The sequence below is a fragment of the Chiloscyllium plagiosum genome, chromosome 34 (genome assembly GCF_004010195.1).
Source record: "Chiloscyllium plagiosum isolate BGI_BamShark_2017 chromosome 34, ASM401019v2, whole genome shotgun sequence".
NCBI lineage: Eukaryota > Metazoa > Chordata > Chondrichthyes > Orectolobiformes > Hemiscylliidae > Chiloscyllium > Chiloscyllium plagiosum.
In genome coordinates, this window is record NC_057743.1 from 28112938 (window position 1) to 28130376 (window position 17439).

At 41.1% G+C, this 17439-nt stretch overlaps 2 protein-coding genes across 6 annotated transcripts in view; one reads left to right on the forward strand and one right to left on the reverse strand.

Annotated features, from left to right (window-relative positions):
- The first annotated feature begins 1237 nt into the window (after nt 1-1237).
- On the forward strand, nt 1238-10048 carry pex10 (peroxisomal biogenesis factor 10). 4 transcript variants are annotated; one of them, XR_006309272.1, is made up of 7 exons: nt 1238-1474; nt 1945-2025; nt 2883-3280; nt 3696-3871; nt 4757-4889; nt 5550-6109; nt 9937-10048. XR_006309272.1 is itself a non-coding variant. In XM_043676017.1 (6 exons), the coding sequence occupies exons 1-6, from the start codon at nt 1258-1260 to the stop codon at nt 5612-5614; spliced, it is 1074 nt and encodes a 357-aa protein (XP_043531952.1). In that variant the 5' UTR covers nt 1238-1257; the 3' UTR covers nt 5615-6113. The 4 variants fall into 4 exon arrangements, 2 of the variants coding, with proteins under 2 accessions (XP_043531952.1, XP_043531951.1); XR_006309273.1 differs by having other exon boundaries at nt 5550-5839; XM_043676017.1 differs by lacking the exon at nt 9937-10048 and having other exon boundaries at nt 5546-6113.
- rer1 (retention in endoplasmic reticulum sorting receptor 1) overlaps nt 9897-17439 on the reverse strand; it is a 28798-nt gene continuing 21255 nt past the window's right edge. For both annotated transcript variants that reach the window (XM_043676020.1, XM_043676019.1), the window contains exons 5-7: nt 15985-16063; nt 12485-12620; nt 9897-10350 (exon numbers count right to left, since the gene is read on the reverse strand). In XM_043676020.1, coding sequence (XP_043531955.1) covers nt 10261-10350; nt 12485-12620; nt 15985-16063 — 305 coding nt within the window. In that variant the 3' untranslated portion in view covers nt 9897-10260. The remainder of the gene's footprint in view (nt 10351-12484; nt 12621-15984; nt 16064-17439) is intronic.

Here is a 17439-nt window from a genome sequence, read left to right on the forward strand (position 1 = left end):
ATAGAAGCGATGAGGAATTTGCAACAGCAACAGTATGTGATGGATGGCAGTTATAGGAAGGGGGGAGGGTGGAGTCTCAGATACAGTCACATAGACGGGTTAAGTCCAGGAAGGGTAAGAGAGGTCGGCACCTAGGGCAGGAGTCTTTTGTAAATATACCCATTTCAAACAGGTATGCTGTTTTGGAAAATTTAGGGAGTGATGGATTCTCAGGGGCACGTAGTACGAACAGCCATGTTTCTGGTATTGAGACTGGCTCTAATGCACCGAGGGGTACGTTGGCTTCCAAGAGATCAATTGTGTAAGGGGATTCTGTAGTCAGAGGTACAGATAGACGTTTCTGTGGCCAGCAGAGAAAAAGCAGAATGGTGTGTTGTTTCCCTGGTGCCAGGATCAAGGATGTCTCAGAGAGGATGCAGAATGTTCTCACGGGGGAGAGGGGCCAGCAGGAGGTCATTGTCAACATTGGAACCAACGACATTGGAAGAGAAAAGATTGAGATTCTGAAGGGTTAGAGAGTTAGGCAGAAATTTAAAAAGGAGATCCTCAAGGATAGTAATATCTGGATTACTCCCAGTGTTACGAGCTAGTGAGGGCAGGAATAGGAGGATAGAGCAGATGAATGCATGGCTGAGGAGCTGGAGTATGGGAGAAGGATTCACATTTTTGGATCATTGGAATCTCTTTTGGGGTAGAAGTGACCTGTACAAGAAGGATGGATTGCACCTAAATTGGAAGAGGACTAATATCCTGGCAGGGAAATATGCTAGAACTGCTTGGGAGGATTTAAACTAGTAAGGTGGGGGGCTGGGACCCAGGGAGATAGTGAGGAAAGAGATCGATCTGAGACGGGTACAGCTGAGAACAGAAGTGAATCAAACAGTCAGGGCAGGCAGGGACAAGGTAAGGCTAATAAATTAAAACTGCATTTATTTCAATACAAGGGGCCAACAAGGAAGGCAGATAACTCAGGGCATGGTTAGGAACATTGGACTGGGATATCATAGCAATTACGGAAACATGGCTCAGGGATGGGCAGGACTGGCAGCTTAATGTTCCAGGATACAAATGCTACAGGAAGGATAGAAAGGGAAGCAAGAGAGGAGGGGGAAGTGACATTTTTGATAAGGGAAAGCATTACAGCTAGGCGTCATGAGTGCAGGGGGCTCTCGGTAAGGGAAGAAAGAGAGAGTGAGGGAGGGTGATGAGTGCGGGGGGCTCTTGGTGGGATGGACAGTGAACCTAGGGGAGCAGCACATGGTCTCGGGAAACATTGTTGCTAATGTAAGCCTGAGTGCAGCATCTCCGAAAAAACAGTGCTGGTGGGTTAATGGCCTTGTTCCTTTTACAGCAGCGTTTGCAATGCTCATCTTACCTGTGCTCCAGCCTCAGCTGATCCGCTCAAACCAGAAGGATGAATACTACCTGAACTCTCTGCGGAGCTACGCTAATGAGATTTTCCAGATCTTTGCCGGTGAGACCGTGCATCTGTGCACTAAAGGGACTGAGGGCCTCTGATACACAAGGCTTCAGCCTAGCCAGAACCTTTGAACTTTCTGCATATAAAACCTATTTCCTTTTGTACATCTCATCTGTCAGTGACCTGGTTTAAGATTCATCCACCGGCATCATTCACAACAGCCTTTTTACTTGTAGCAAGGCTCACAAAGTACAAACAAGCCAACAAACAAAAATCAAGAGCAGGTAGCTTTGATCTGAATTGTTGGGGATTTGTTTCGTCCAGATGTGATCACTTGATTGTATTTTAGATGACTTGTGTTTGAACTTTTCTGTGAAGATAATTTCATTGTTAAGTTTGTTAAATGCCCCCTAATTCTTGGGTCTGAGCAATGGATGCAGTTTGCCTTCCATTCCCTCCCCTCCACCTTCTTTACTCTCCTGTAAGTAGGCAGATATAGAACTAATTTGCCTGTTTACCTACAGGTGCTAAGCGATGGCTGGAATGGAAGAAGGAGGTTGAGTTACTGGCAGACCTGACATACTTTCTTCTAACAACCTTGGCAGGTAGGCTCCATTATTACTGGACACTACCTTGATTCCTTTTGTAAGCAAATGGTATCCTCGCCTCACATTATACCTTTGTTTACCACTTGAATCTGTCTAGCAGACAGCTCTATCTGCTCCATGTCACCCTCTTTTTTTTGTGTGCGCGCTTTTATTTGTTTGGCTACCTTTCCATTTCTTAAAAGTTCCTTATCCATCTGCCTCTGCCTAGCATCTGCAAGTATGTGTCCACATTGTCTCCTTCTTTCAAACAATTAACTCTCCCCTTTCCTCTTCGATTGTTTCTCTTACAGCCCATATTTGTGACATTGGCACACTGTACCATCTCAACTACCTTCTCCCCAGCCTGAAATTCAAGACCAAATCCTCTTATTTATATTTCCAGTCTCTGTCTGTAGGCACATTACAATTCTGCAGCCTGGAGTCTTTTGTTATGTGAGAGATCATACTGTTTCCATTAGATTGTCATGGAGGGCACTGTCATGAGATGAATACACCCTTTATATCCCTAAGTTGATCGCCAATTTATGCTGTTCTTAAGCTGTGCCAGGTGTAATGGTAAACAAACAAAATGCCTGATGTGGATTGGGGTAGGGTTGGAAGGAATATGGGAACAGACTGGGGCCGTTCGCCTCTCAAGCCTGATCTGCTGTCTCATACAATAGTGTATGGGTGGGGTGTGATCCCATTTCAGGTAAGAAGTTCTTAATATGTCCAACCATCATTCCAATTTTCAAAAATAATTGATTATACTATTGTAACTGTGGACTTTTCCCTGATTTGAAGTTGTTATATAAATACAAGTTTGTTGTAGTAATTGAATTTCTGGCTGACCATTCTGATGCTTGACTGCACAGGTTACCAGACCCTCGGTGAGGAGTATGTCAACATCATCCAGGTTGACTCCAGTGGGCAGCGGGTGCCATCCTCTGCCAGACGGGCAGTGCTCATTGTCCTTCACACCTGCATTCCTTACCTGCTGGACCGAGGACTGAACCGTCTAGAGCAGAATCTGCAGGCGGAGAGTGAGAGATCCCAAGCACCAGACCACAGACACTTACCAATAAGGCCAGGAGTCTCACACTGGCTGCAGGAGGCAATCAGTACCTTGACCGAGCAGCAGAAAAAGGTGCTACTGCAGACTATCTATATCCTGCGACAGGCAACCTCCTTACTCCACCGTCTGCACCTGGGCATCTTCTATCTCAATGGAGCTTTCTACCACATAGCTAAAAGATTCACCAGGATCACTTACGTAAGTCCTTTGTGTCCATTCCTTAAAAACAGTAGTTAAATAGGTGTATTACTGCACTGTATGATGGAGTAGCAACTGTATGTTGCAGAAAATAATGGGCCTTGTGCCTCTGGGGCAATGTGTATATAGGCAGAAGTGGGTACTGCAGATGCTGGAAATCAGAGTCTAGATTAGAGTGGTGTTGGAAAAGTACAGCAGGTCAGGCAGCATCTGAGGAGCAGGAAAATCGACGTTTTGGGCAAAAGCCCTTCACCATGAATAAAGGCAGGGAGCCTCTGGTGTGGAGCGATAAATGGGAGGGCTTTGTAGACTCCAATAGATATGAAGGATCAGTGTAGTCTGTGTATATTTCAGTGCTAAATATTCCACTGAATAGTTTGCTGATTGTTCCTCATGTTGTTTTACTGCTGTGTAGCTGTGCGTCCGTGGTTTATTCAGTGACAATGCTGGACTCCGGTGGAGTTACGAATTGCTGGGGAAGATTTCTCTGCTGCAGCTAGCCCTGACTGTTGCTATGCAAGTTAACAGCTATCAGCAAAGACAACGTGCCCGGCAAGAGTGGAAACTCCATCGCAACCTTCCATATTCGAGGTACAGATGAAATACCCTCATTAAATAATGATCAAATTCCAATTAATGTAATTATGCTAGTTAAAGGAGTCAGAAATCTTCACTATTAACATCAATACTATATTAAAATGATCTGCCTAATATAGTATTGAATGTTGCACCCAAAAGTAAGCATGTTTAATTCCTGGTCAGTGTGGAGTGAGCTGATCTCAGTTGAGGCATTATGATTAAATGGAATCCTTGGATTTATACAGCACCTTATAACCACAGGCGATCCCACTTTTAGTAGCTACTGAGGCTATTATTCTAATGTAGGAAACCTGACAGTCAATGAAAGCACAGTGTCCCAAAAACAGCAATAACCAGATAACGTATAGGATAAAACTTTGCTCTAATATCAAGGATAAGTCCTCTGCATTTTGTCCAAGCAACGCAAAGGAATCGTTTACGTCCACCTGAGGAAGTATACAAAGCCTCATTTTAATCTTGTTTACAAGGCAGCATCCCTGACATTACTCAATGCCAGTAATAAGTGAGAATGGCAACTTAGAATGTGATCAAGTTTCTATAGTTAGTCCTGAACTTACAAGCAGCTGGCCAGGAGGCAAGTGCTACCCTGAGCCACAGTTAACAACTAATTGACTATAACATCCTGGGTTAGAAAGGAAGAAACAACAGGGCCTGGGAACAGAGAGAATTCATATCTCAACTTTTGAAATCATGCATTGTGTTGACCACCTCCTAAAGAGAAGGTGCAATTAGTGTGTCAAGTTTGCATAGGTAATATTCATTATAAACATGTATAAAAGAATTTGACAAAGTGGACATAGAAGAAATATTTTTTAAATAACAGATGAAAATATGAACAGAACCAGATTAGCAACTTATGGAAGTTTTACTTTTTAGGAACCCCAGTCGGGACCATTCAGCCTGCAGCTCCAAATGCATACTTTGTCTGGAAGAACGCAGGCATTCAACAGCCACACCATGTGGCCACCTCTTCTGCTGGGAATGCATCACGGAATGGTGCAATACAAAGGTGAGATGATGACAAAATGCATTTATATAGCATCATTAATGGAACAAAACATCCACGGGCGCACTGCAGGAGCCACGTTAAAAAGAGATTGACCCAGGTTATAACAATAGAGTTTAAGGAAAGTCTTAAAGGAGAGAGATGGAGGTTTCGGGTTGATGGGGGGGGGGGCGCAGCTAGTGATAGATTAATGGAATTCAAAGAATTCCTGTGGAAGCCATTCAGCCTGTTGAGTCCACACTGACCTTTCAAAGAGCATCCCATTGCATTACCCTATCCCTGTAACCTACATATCCCATGGCCAACCCACCTAATATGTACATCTTTGGACAGTGGGGGGAAGCCAGAGAACCCCATACAGACACAAGGAGATGTGCAAACTCCAACACCAAGGGTGGGGTAGACCCTGGGTCCCTGGCACTGTAACGTAGCAGTGCTGCCCCACTTGTGCAAGAATCCAGAGACTGAGGAGGGCAGAGATCTCTTTTATAGGGTTGATGTGGGCATTAATTTAGTGCACATCTGGGGAAAGGAGACAGACTGTTCCAATTTATAGCAGAATACCTCCTGGCTACCATCTTTCTTAATGTGAAGAGACTTAATAATTCCCCATTATTTCTGAAGGACCATCAATTAATTTGTTTTCAATTTACTTTCAGGCAGAATGTCCACTTTGTCGGGAGACATTCCAGCCACACAGACTCATCTACTTGCGTCATTACATTTAGGATGAAAGAAATAGCATTTCTTTAATGCCTGTCACAACTTCAAGAGATCCCAAAGTGCTTTACAGCTAACGAAGTACATTTGACCTGCAATTACTTAAGTTTGAAAGAAGAGGCTCAATAGATGTGTGGTTCGGAGACTTCCATCTGATTGACATTGAAGCACAACAATAAAAGAGAACAGAACAACTAAGTCAGTAGCATGTCTGCTCAAAGGAATTGTGACAAGTATGCTGAAATATTACTGCTTTCAAGATCAGATGAAAACCTTAGAGTTCAGACTGTTTGATGCCAAGCTTTATATCTGAACATAATAGGAGTTGAAGTACTAAACCATTTTCCTTTGCCATTGTTTATCCTTCTATTCTTCAGGATATTATACTTTTGGTCCACTTCCATTGGATGCAGCAACTGAGGAGCTCACTTGTTCTGTGTACTTAAATTGTAGGAGATAACTCAACCATGGAGGATCTCCAGAGTGCTGTACTGTTTTTCCTGGTGAGAATGCAGGAGCTGATAAAGTCCCCTGCTCCCTTACAGTGCTGGTTTGAATGAGAGATATTGTTGTCCAGGCTAGCACAAACCACAACTGGCTCTTGCTGCTGTTGTGTATTGCTAAGTCCAGTAATGTTAAATGTTTAGTGTACTTACCAATACTCTGGGAAAATGACAGCCATCTAAAGTAGTATTTACAATTCAGTGGTCAGGCTAGTCACTTTATTTAATTCATTTAATGGTTTCATTTTGTTTTCCCAGAGGAAGAGGGCTGAGAAACAGCATTACAAATTTATTTTGTTCACCTTTATTACAAGTAAAGAAAAGTTATAACATGTGACGCAGAGTTGGGAGTTCTTAAAACCTAGCACAAGAAACATGTTTATTTAAAGAAAGGCAATTGGATGTGTATGTGGTGCTGCATAATGCAACACATCGATTTGCACAATGACTAATGATTTGGTTTCATATAAAATTATATAAAATGCACCATTGTAAGAGCTGCTTTCTCTCTAATCTGATTTTAAAACATCAAGCACACCTACATCACACTAGGACAGCACTACAGAAACAAAAATCTCATTAAGCTAAAATAAAAATGGTAATGTTGCAGAGAACAATTTCTGTGCAATGTTTAAATTCATCTCCAGTTACTCCCAACACCAGTGAACAGATCTGTAACAACTGGTAATTTCACCCTCATGGAGTCAAACATCCACCTGTTTATTTAAATATATCAAAAGGAGATGGGACTCCTTCTAGTAAAGGATGCTGGGATTATTCCCTCAGACAGTATAAAAGGCTGCAAAGGCCCTGACTCTAAAATTCTAGTTGACATAAACATCACCTATGGGCATTGTTCACAATGTGAAGCAGCAGGTAGCCAAGGTTAATCTTAAAAAAATAAAATCTCTGTACAAGCACAACACTGGTGGAGCTGCTTCACTAAAGAGGGAGGGAGGGGAGTGGGTGGTTTGTAAGATCTCTCCATGTCCACCTGCTCAGCTGTGCTGCATTTACACCTTATATACTAACAGGCTGCTCTTGCCTGTGCCCTGCTGAGGTGAAAAGTTTGAAGAACAGATGCCATCAATGGCCAGCAATCCCAGTAAATACATCACATTAAATAATTGTCAGTAAGGTGCATGTCAAATACACGATTGTTCACATCAGCATTGTAGCACACAAGATTTCCAGCTTTGTTTTCAATGCAGTTATATCCTTGGTTCCAGAACTTATTTCTGCTTTATCCCCTCTCGTCTTCCCCTTTAGCTCCTGATGGACTGACCCCTGCAAGTTTACAATTGAATAGGGTGCCCTTCACACAGTGGTAATTCTTCCATTCAGTGTAGACTATATCTATAATGTTGTGTGCAGATACTGTAAAGTGTGACAAGAGTTTGATAAAGCATTCACAAATGCATACTTTTGGCAGAGATCATTTGACTGAACAGGAACCCTCGCTATCCCTGCCTACTACCACCTCCCTCCACCAACCATCCTGTAACCCTGAACCAGTGAGTGTAAAACAGACTCCTACCTCAAAAGATTAAGCAAACAGTGAACAAGTCCAGCAAGAGTTGGTATAACCTAGCACTAGTGTTAGCGCTTACTTGACATCTATTCCAATTGCATCAATTCCTGCACAACACACTCACAATGTGATTTAAATAGATATTATATACAGTAAATGTATATGGCAAACAAAAATGCAAGTGGATTGTGGCGTTACCCTGGTTATGCTAGACTTACCAACTCCCAAGCTACAGCACCAGAAGCATGGATGTCGCTTTTGTTCTGCATGTTGGGTGAACAGTATGAAAGGTGAAAAATATTATGTGAAAAAACCTAATAAAACCTAGCAACATAAATCTCCCTCTAGTTTAAATATTTTAAATACAAAATTAGAATGAAAAACGGTTAAGAAAACAAAATACAGACTGGAGATACATACATCACTAAGTAATGTGAAATCAGAGGTTACACTAAACTAGGAGAGTATTGCATTATAGAGTATTATTTATGCTGTCAGGACACTCCCCAGTAATAAACAGATTGAACAGGTGTACCTTAAAATTAGATGCCGCGTACTGTATTTTTCTTTGGATATGGTAAATTACATCTGGAAAGTTAAAGTTTTGTTAAATAAGTTGGGTTAAACTGACTCATGCATCACAGGTAAAGTCAGTCTTGTTTATATGTTCCATGCAGGCATCAAGACATTTTCTAAAGGGCAAGGGCTGCTACATTGTGCTGACTATTTCTTTAAAGTAACCTACAGTCTTCAACACTTCTGTTGAGAGGGTGAAGCTGCTATAGGTTCAAACATTTTAAACTTTGGGGTGTGATGGTGGTTGGATGGGGATCTGATTGGAGGGAGAGGTTGTTAGTGCAATTATATAAATCAGGGCATTATCACATTCGGAATATATTCATCCACCTGGTTTGACATTATGACAAATTATTGGGCTGGAGAGCTGAAAATCACACTGGTCAATGAATGATAAAGTTTTTTCATTTGACATCATGTTAATGTGTTGAATTGTGCTGAGCATTCATTTGGTCTCCCAGGTCTCCAGTCTTTTATCCAAAGTGGATAGGCTTTATGAGAGTCTCAACCTGCTAAATGACCAGAGAAGTGAAGTGTTGCAGTCAATATTCATTTTCAGCTGGGGGCTGAGTGCAAATCCTGGACCACTCCCTCATGCTGCCACAGCTGGCATCAGTGCAGCTGTAGTGCACAATGGGGAACTGGAGTTCCATTTCCATAGGATAATCCAAACACAAACCTATGCACTTTCATATCTCAACCCTGTATTATATGTAATGATTTTAGCTACCCACTGTGAATCTATATTTAATACACAAATGCCCTCTTCCACCATTTGTTTTGAACTGGAGATCCAAATTACTGCCAATTATAATTTTTGATACGTAATATTTTCCAATGAGGGATTTAACTGGTTTAATGTCTGCAGATCTGTTCTGGAACATTATCCTTTGTTTGCCCTTACTGCTTCTCAGATACTGGTCTCGCTTACATTCTTATCATAAAACCCACCAATCTTTCCCTCTCCCCTTCCCATTATTCATTGTAGGCTTGCTATTTACTTTAGCATGTACAGTAAAAAGAGCTCCACTGTATCTTAAAGCTACCCCCTTCCCTTACATCATGAAAACTGTTGAATTTTAACAGATTTTTTTTCAAAAAAGTAGAACAAAACAAATTCTTGAACACACTTGTAATTGAGGCATCTACCAGTACCTTGTAGCAATCCAAAGTTTAAAGCTCAGCATAGAGTTCAGATTGGAAATTTTTTTATCAAAATTTTATTTCTTTCGCATTATTAACATCTAGCCTGATGAATTCGAAATACAATGCCATGACTCGGGACATAGATGACAATGTCCTCAAAGTTGACTTGGATTTAAAAATGGGAGAAGAGGAAAGTCCGATCTCCATCTTCAAGCTATTTGGTTCCACAGCACTCAAAAATGAGCATTTTAGCTTCAAAAGCTGCAAGCCTGTGTTTCGGTGTTGTTGCAAACCTCTTTCCTCACACTCTCCAAATTCCTCCGATTGCTTCTCCACAACTCTTCCAAGAGGCCACAACATAAAAACTGCGCTTCCAAAATTTGATTTAAACCCAGAAAACATGGTAAATAGCCATCCAATTCTCAACCATTAATTACCAACTACTGATATTGTAGCATCTTAATACTGCAATTTCCTTGTCAAAAGCCTCAGTAACTTGGGGGAGTCATAGCAAGTAGTCTAATTACCCAAGTATGGAACTGATTTGATAGTTTAATTCTTTCTTTCTTTCCAGATGACAAAAAGGAGAAAAGGAGGAAGTACAGTTGAAGCAACTGGCAAAAGAAATACAATTAAAGGGAAATTTAAATGAAGTCATCCTATAAATTAAATCAAAATGGTCAGGACAAAACGTCTGCGTGTATATATATCATATTATAAACACTGTCTCTGTGCCAAAAAAATCTCAAAACTAAATCACCTTCTAAAATGTACACTTCAGAAAGGCCTGGAGCAAACATGATAATAATAGTCATGTCACGGTTGTGATTATTGTCCAATGTTTACATGTAAAGAGGAGGGGGAGAAGATAATCCAGGAGTGCCATGCAGCACTTTTTCTAACTGGCAAATGCTTTCGTAGAATCCTCTTTCCCCTTGTACGTCCTTTTCCCATGTGTGAACGGTAGATATCTGTACTTGATCATGTGCTATTTAAAAGGACAAAAGAAAAATTACTGAATAATAATTTCTTACAGTTTCATACTCAGCACTATCAACGGGAATATGGTTATCTGTTTATCTTTCTCTCATTATGTGACCCATGGCAGTGGCTGCTGTCAGCACTTGACTTTGCAGGATATCACTGGATCCCTAGTTAGTTGATGGCATTCAGCATTGGGAGTCCAAGCTGTTTTTTTATTCCCAGAAACAGGGCTAATTACTAAGATGAGACAGCTGTACCAAGCTCAGCAAAGTCTGAGGCATTGACTAATGGCTTTCTGTCTCACACGACCTAATAGAGTCATAGAGATGTATAGCATCTTTGGTCCAACCCATCCATGCCGACCAGATATCCCGACTCAATCTAGTCCCACCTGCCAGCACCCGGCCCTTTTCCCTCCAAACCCTTCCTATTCATATACCCATCCAAATGCCTTTTAAATGTTGCAATTGTACCAGCCTCCACCACATCCTCTGGCAGCTCATGCCATACACGTACCACCCTCTGCATGAAAACGTTGCCCCCTAGGTCTCTTTTTGATCTTTCTCCTCTCACCCTAAACCTATGCCCTCGAGTTCTAGACTCCCCCATCACAGGGAATAGATTTTGTCTATTCATCCGATCCATGCCCCTCATGATTTTGTAAACCTCTATAAGGTCACCCCTCAGCCTCCCACGCTCCAGGGAAAACAGCCCCAGCCTCTTCAGCCTCTCCCTATAGCTCAAAACCTCCAATCCTGGCAACATCCTTTTCTGAACCCTTTCAAGTTTCACAATATGTTTTCGATAGGAAGGAGACCAGAGTTGCATGCAATATTCCAACAGTGGCCTAACCGATGTCCTGTATAGCTGCAACATAACCTCCCAACCCCTGTACTCAATACTCTGACCAATAAAAGAAAGCATACTAAACGCCTTCTTCAATATCCTATCTCCCTGCGACTCCACTTTCAAGGAGCAATGAACCAGCACTCTAAGATCTCTTTGTTCAGCAACACTCCCTAGAACCTTACCATTAAGTGTATAAGTCCTGCTAAGATTTGCTTTCCCAAAATGCAGCACCTCGCATTTATCTGAATTAAATTCCATCTGCCACTTCTCAGCCCATTGGCCCATCTGGTCAAGATCCTGTTGTAATCTGAGGTAACCTTCGCTGTCCATTACATCTCCAATTTTGGTATCATCTGCAAACTTACTAACTGTACCTCTTACGCTCGCATCCAAATCATTTATGTAAATGACAAAAGATTAGAGGACCCAGCATCGATCCTTGTGGCACTCCACTGGTCAGGCCTCCAGTCTGAAAACCAACCCTCCACCACCACCCTCTGTCTTCTACCTTTGAGCCAGTTCTGTATTCTGTGAGATCTAACCTTGCTAACCAGTCTCCCATGGGGAACCTTGTCAAACGCCTTACTAAATTCCAAATAGATCACATCTGCTGCTCTGCCCTCATCAATCCTCTTTGTTACTTCTTCAAAAAACTCAATCAAGTTTGTGAGACATGGTTTCCCACGCACAAAGCCATGTTGACTATCTTGAATCAATCCCTGCCTTTCCAAGTACATGTACATCCTGTCCCTCAGGATTCCATCGAACAACATGCCCACCACCATCAGGCTCACTGGTCTATAGTTCCCTGGCTTGTCCTTACTACCCTTCTTAAACAGTGGCACCACGTTTGCCAACCTCCAGTCTTCCGGCACCTTACCTGTGACTATCGATGATACAAATACTCTTTGACCCAACAACATGGCTCAAAGCCAACATTACATTTATGCTGAATTGTTAGTGTTTCATTTATCGCCGACTTGGAGCTATTTGAAAATATTTCAATTATTTGAATTGGGACCTGCACAACCTACAGCTTGGGATTTTTTCCACCCAAGCTGTTCAGTAACCAGCACTGACATAGTTATTGGTGTGCATCGCAGAACAGCAATAAAAAACTGCAACTGACATCAATTTTGCCAAGAAAGACGTTGGAACCCTTATGAAGTACAGATTTCACACTCTGCTCATTACTATGTTGCTTACAGTGGTAGATTTAAGGTTAGGTTCGAATTATATATCTTTGTTCTATCTGTAAAGCATTGTGTTTCACAATCGATTGGATTTACCTTAATCTGCCTCTTCATGGTAATGCAGAATAGCATAATGAAGTACATGACCAAGATTGGCCAGAAAACAGGTACATTGAAGGCATCGAAAAATGTGCAAACCATGGCTACTATTATTCCTTTTGTGGCAGAGTGCCTGAAAGCAAATATAGACAAAAAAAGGTCAGTTATCATGTTTCATTGGCCATTTTCATCCCATAAAATCTTTTCAGCACAATGACTGTTTGGTTTATCTAAATCTGTACCAGCCAATCAACCTCCAAATCGCTATTCTGTATGCATAAATCTCGGTAGCAAGTGTCAGTAAACTTTTTGACCACAAGGGAAATCCTAGCCACACATGAATCTTCTCTCTTCCAATATACAAGCATGTCCACGACTCACTGGAAATTCAGAAAAATCCAGCATCTTAACTAATTATTTTTTGCCCCTCATCAATGAATACTTGGATTGATGCAGTGCCCTCACTACTATCTCAGCTGAGATCAAGATTTCAGATTGGGCTGAGAATCAAACCCAAGATCTCCCAAGCAGCATGGATTAACTACTTTCTACTTTCAATAATTAAATCACTGCAAATCAGAGCAGAGTTGGCCAAGAGGAAATCGAATAGAGGAGTTAAACATCTTGGAGTGACTTGGATCGAGGAGGTAGAGAAAAATTACTCCCAGTGGTGGAAGGTTCTAGAATTAGAGAATGCAGATTCACGATGGCTGGTAAATGAACCAAAGGCATCATGAGAAAAACATTTTCCTTCAAAATAAAGGAAGTGATTAGAGTCTAAAAAGGTGGAGAAGCAGATTAGGTCATGGCCTTCAAAAAGCAATTTACAATGTATTTGATGGAAAATTTATTGCAGGACTGCAGGGAGAGCGAGCTAGAATACACTGAATTGAGAGACCTTCTTGTGGTGCAAAAGTATCTTCGAATCTCTACAGTGTGGAAACCTGATCCTTGAAGCGGGAGGCCCCGGCTCAAGTCCCACACACCCCAGAGGTGTATAATAACATCTCTGAACAGGAAAATAGGTCAACTTTTTTTTTTAAAAAAGGCTTAATTGGCTGAATTGTCAGTGCTCCAACCATTCCAGGACATTATTAAAGCTATCAGTAGCTGCACAGTTAAGTCCAATCTTCAGCAAACTGACTGTAAATCTAAGAGGGTTATCTCTACAAGAACTCTTTCTTCCCCAGTATTTTAAAAGTAGTGGATCTCTTCATCTCCCTCAATCCTAGCTTCTGCTGCCAAAACCTTATATTTTATTTAAAAGCCAAGCTTAATATTATTCTTGATTGCAGCATTCTTTCATAATTTTAGTGTTTAAGCGCACAATCTAATGCCTGGCTCTAATGAAGTACCACAGCTGCATTGAAAGTCCATCTGATTAAGACTCATTAAACTAAGAACTCTATTTGACTCCGGATAATATTCAAGACGACGCTAAAATCCTACTGTGCCTGTTTAACAGCAAAGACTAATCCATCTGTCCTGGCACAACATTCCTTTCAGGTGACATCACCAAAATAGATGTAATTGATATTTCATCTTATTACTATTAGTGGGATCTTACTATGCAAAATATCTGCACTCTTGATCCCATAAAACAGTTGCTCCACTTAAAATGTAATTGGCTGATATCCTCAGGAGGTGTTTCAGAGATAAGCGAATATAAAATTTAATCTTTTTAGAAAGGTTCCTGGGTCGTTCAGCAGCACCTTTGAAAGAAATAGATTATAAAAGATCTGCTTATTTTTCCTGGAAACATTAATGGTGGAAATTGAAGTTTAGGTGATGGAGTTTTTTTTTAAAGTTTTGATTCTCAATTGGCCACAAGAAGCACTTTTAGATGGTGATTTAGATGGATTCAGCTGATCTTTAAATTCTTCACGAAATTTAAGTTGTGTGATGATCACTTTTCGTGTTTTTCTCCTTCCCATTGACACCTCCACCTTTCTGAGAGACTGCTGTAGCTCTGATATAATTCTGCATCAAGTCATTGAATAGAAGGCAATCCTGACCAAATTACCCATTACAATATACTTTGTGGTTCCAGGAGACGCTTCTGGTGAATATGATTTTAAATATATAAAAGTAAGAAGAGCGAAATAATTAGTGCCTTGCAACAGATTTTAACACCCAGGTGTCCATTGTCCTCCCATCTCCTAATTATGATGTGGAGGAGCCGGTGTTGGACTGGGGTGGACAAGGTCAGAAGTCAGACGATACCAGGTTATAGTCCAACAGGTTTATTTGAAATCCCAAGCTTGTGGAGCATTGCCCCTTCGTCAGGTGAAAGCTCGTGGTTTCACATGAACCTGTTGGACTATAACCTAGTGTTGTTTGACTTCTGACCTTCTCCAACTTGGCTGCCTAGGCCCTAGATCTAGGAAATATACATTAAGTATTGGTTAGATAGTTGGTGAGGAGACAATGCCAGTTGAATAACCATCTTTCCCACCCCTCATTCTTTCAAACATGGATATTAGCTTTGCAGAAGACAACGGCCAGCATTCTCCAGTTGTCATCATTTGAATATACTGTGAAAGAAACCTTGCATTTACACACCCATCAAGAAACATTTAAAGTAACTTCTTATATAATGAAAGCTAAAGATTAGATGCTGGAAATCTGAAACAAACATAGAACATACTGGAGAAACTCAGCAGGTTTGGCAGTATCCCTGGAGAGTTGAAAACAGTTAATATCTCAAGTCCATATTTAGACCTTTTTGAATCATATGACAATTCTTCAGAACAGATATAATGAACTATTTTGAGACGGGAGACTGCTGTTGTATGGACAAACATAGCAACCATTTTACACTTAGGTCTTATTTTCAGTAGGTCAGGGTGAGATGATCTTCGGAGGGTCGGTGCGGACTTGATAGGCCAAATGGTTGCTTCCACACTGCAGGGATTCTATGATATAAATTCCCTACTCCTGTCCAGTCTCCTTCATTCTTTAAAACAATAGTGTCAGGCTGAATCTGATGTGCAGATCTTAAACCATGGAATTCTCTTCCGAAATCCCTCTGTCTCCTCCCCTTCAATAATTAACTGAGCCAGACTTTTGGTCACAGCTGGTAATTATTTTAAACTGCAAAATGGCACTTTCTTCCTGTGCAAAGTAATAAGAATTCTTTTTGTGAGCATATCAAACTACATCCAGTACTATCACCTCACTTGCCATTATAAACACAATGGGCCAGCTAAGTGTGTCAGCGTGCTTAAATTACAAATGCAGAACATCATAACACAAGCAGAGCACTGTACATCTCTGGCTAGCTGTCAAAAGTCAGGCTAGCTGTCAAAAGTCAGGCAATGCACGTTCAAAATAAATCTGATAACTCCATCACGCTTGATCCATGTTCTTTTGTCAACTCACTCGCAGCAGTGAAAAAAGCAAGCTCCAGATACCATGGAGGATGGGTTTGCATTACAGAGTTTTGAATTTCATGGTGCAGTCACAGTGAAGGATGATCCAGTCTCCAAATGACTTACCAGAACTTGAACTCTGGCAGCCTTCTTATAAATGGTCTAAATTCCTCATTTTGCTTTGTTGGTAAAGCAGGTCCATCATCTGGGAAAGAGAGAGGAGTAACATTAATACTTACCAACAGTCACAACACAGTAGTCTCACACAAAGAAAGAACTTTAACACACATCGCACTTTCACAACCTCAGAAGGTCACAAAATGCTCTACAGCCAATGAGGTACTTTTGAAGTGTAGTCACCATCTTACTATAGGGAACACGGTAGCTGAGTTGTGCACAGCAAGATCCCACAAAGTGAAATTCAGACACTGACCTTGTCTCCTTGACACCACTGGTTCTTGTAGGAGAAAGTGAGGACTGCAGATGCTGGAGATCAGAGTTGAGAGTGTGGTGCTGGAAAAGCACAGCAGAGCAGAATTTTGAAGTTTTGGGCAAAAGCCCTTCTTCGGGCGTTATGCCTGAAGCGTCAATATTCCTGCTCCTTGGATGCTGCCTGACCTGCTGTGCTTTTCCAGCACCACACTCTCGACCACCAATTCTTGTGTTAACCAAATCACACAGCAGCTTAGAAAATATTATGTTATGTATAAAGTTCAGTACATTACGTTTTGATTTTTAAAAAATGATATACAAGTAATTTAAATTTGTTTCTGTGGCTGTGAAAACTATCAATGCAAACAGACTGTTAATCTTACCTGTACCTTTTAGACATGAGATCTGTGTCCAATTTCTAATTACTAAGTAGGTAGAGTCACTCTTTGATTTTATTGGAATCTATCAAAGATAGACTGACTGTGCACTTGCATCAATGTGAATTGATCAGAGACAGTCAGCATGGGTTTGTGATAGGGAGGTCATATCTGATTATCTGGTTGAATGTCTGACACTGCATGGAATGCCTCTCACTGCACAATGGCATAGACTGGCTGGAATCTGCAGTTGGAGGAAAAAGATTGGGTTTCGCACATGTGACCCAATAAACCATAATAATGTAGAATCTTCAGGTGAATCCCACTGTCTTGTAAAATTAAATTCCTATTGTGCACCCAGAAGACTAAGTACGGATTATTAGTCAGAGCAACAGTGTCAGGTGAAAGCATAGACAAAGGAATAATGGATGTAAAAACATAATCAAACCTAAATTAATAATTGCATCTTCCCTACTACATGAGCTCTGGGCCCAAGGGGAGCCCCTGTTCACTGACAGTGTAATTGCTGCACACTGACAGCATCAAATCAGTCAGTCAAGTAAAGCTCATTGATTAAATTTGACATTTCTTTTGCAGTTGTAATTATTACCCACACACACACACACGGAGACCCATTCAGTGGTGCACACAAACAGCAGCAAGCCATTAAAAGAATACTTCTGCTGACAACCTGCCATCTGTGACAGCCTCAGCATCAACATACAAGACTCTGCAGTTCTCAAATACACATTGCCTAGAGAATCATTGGATT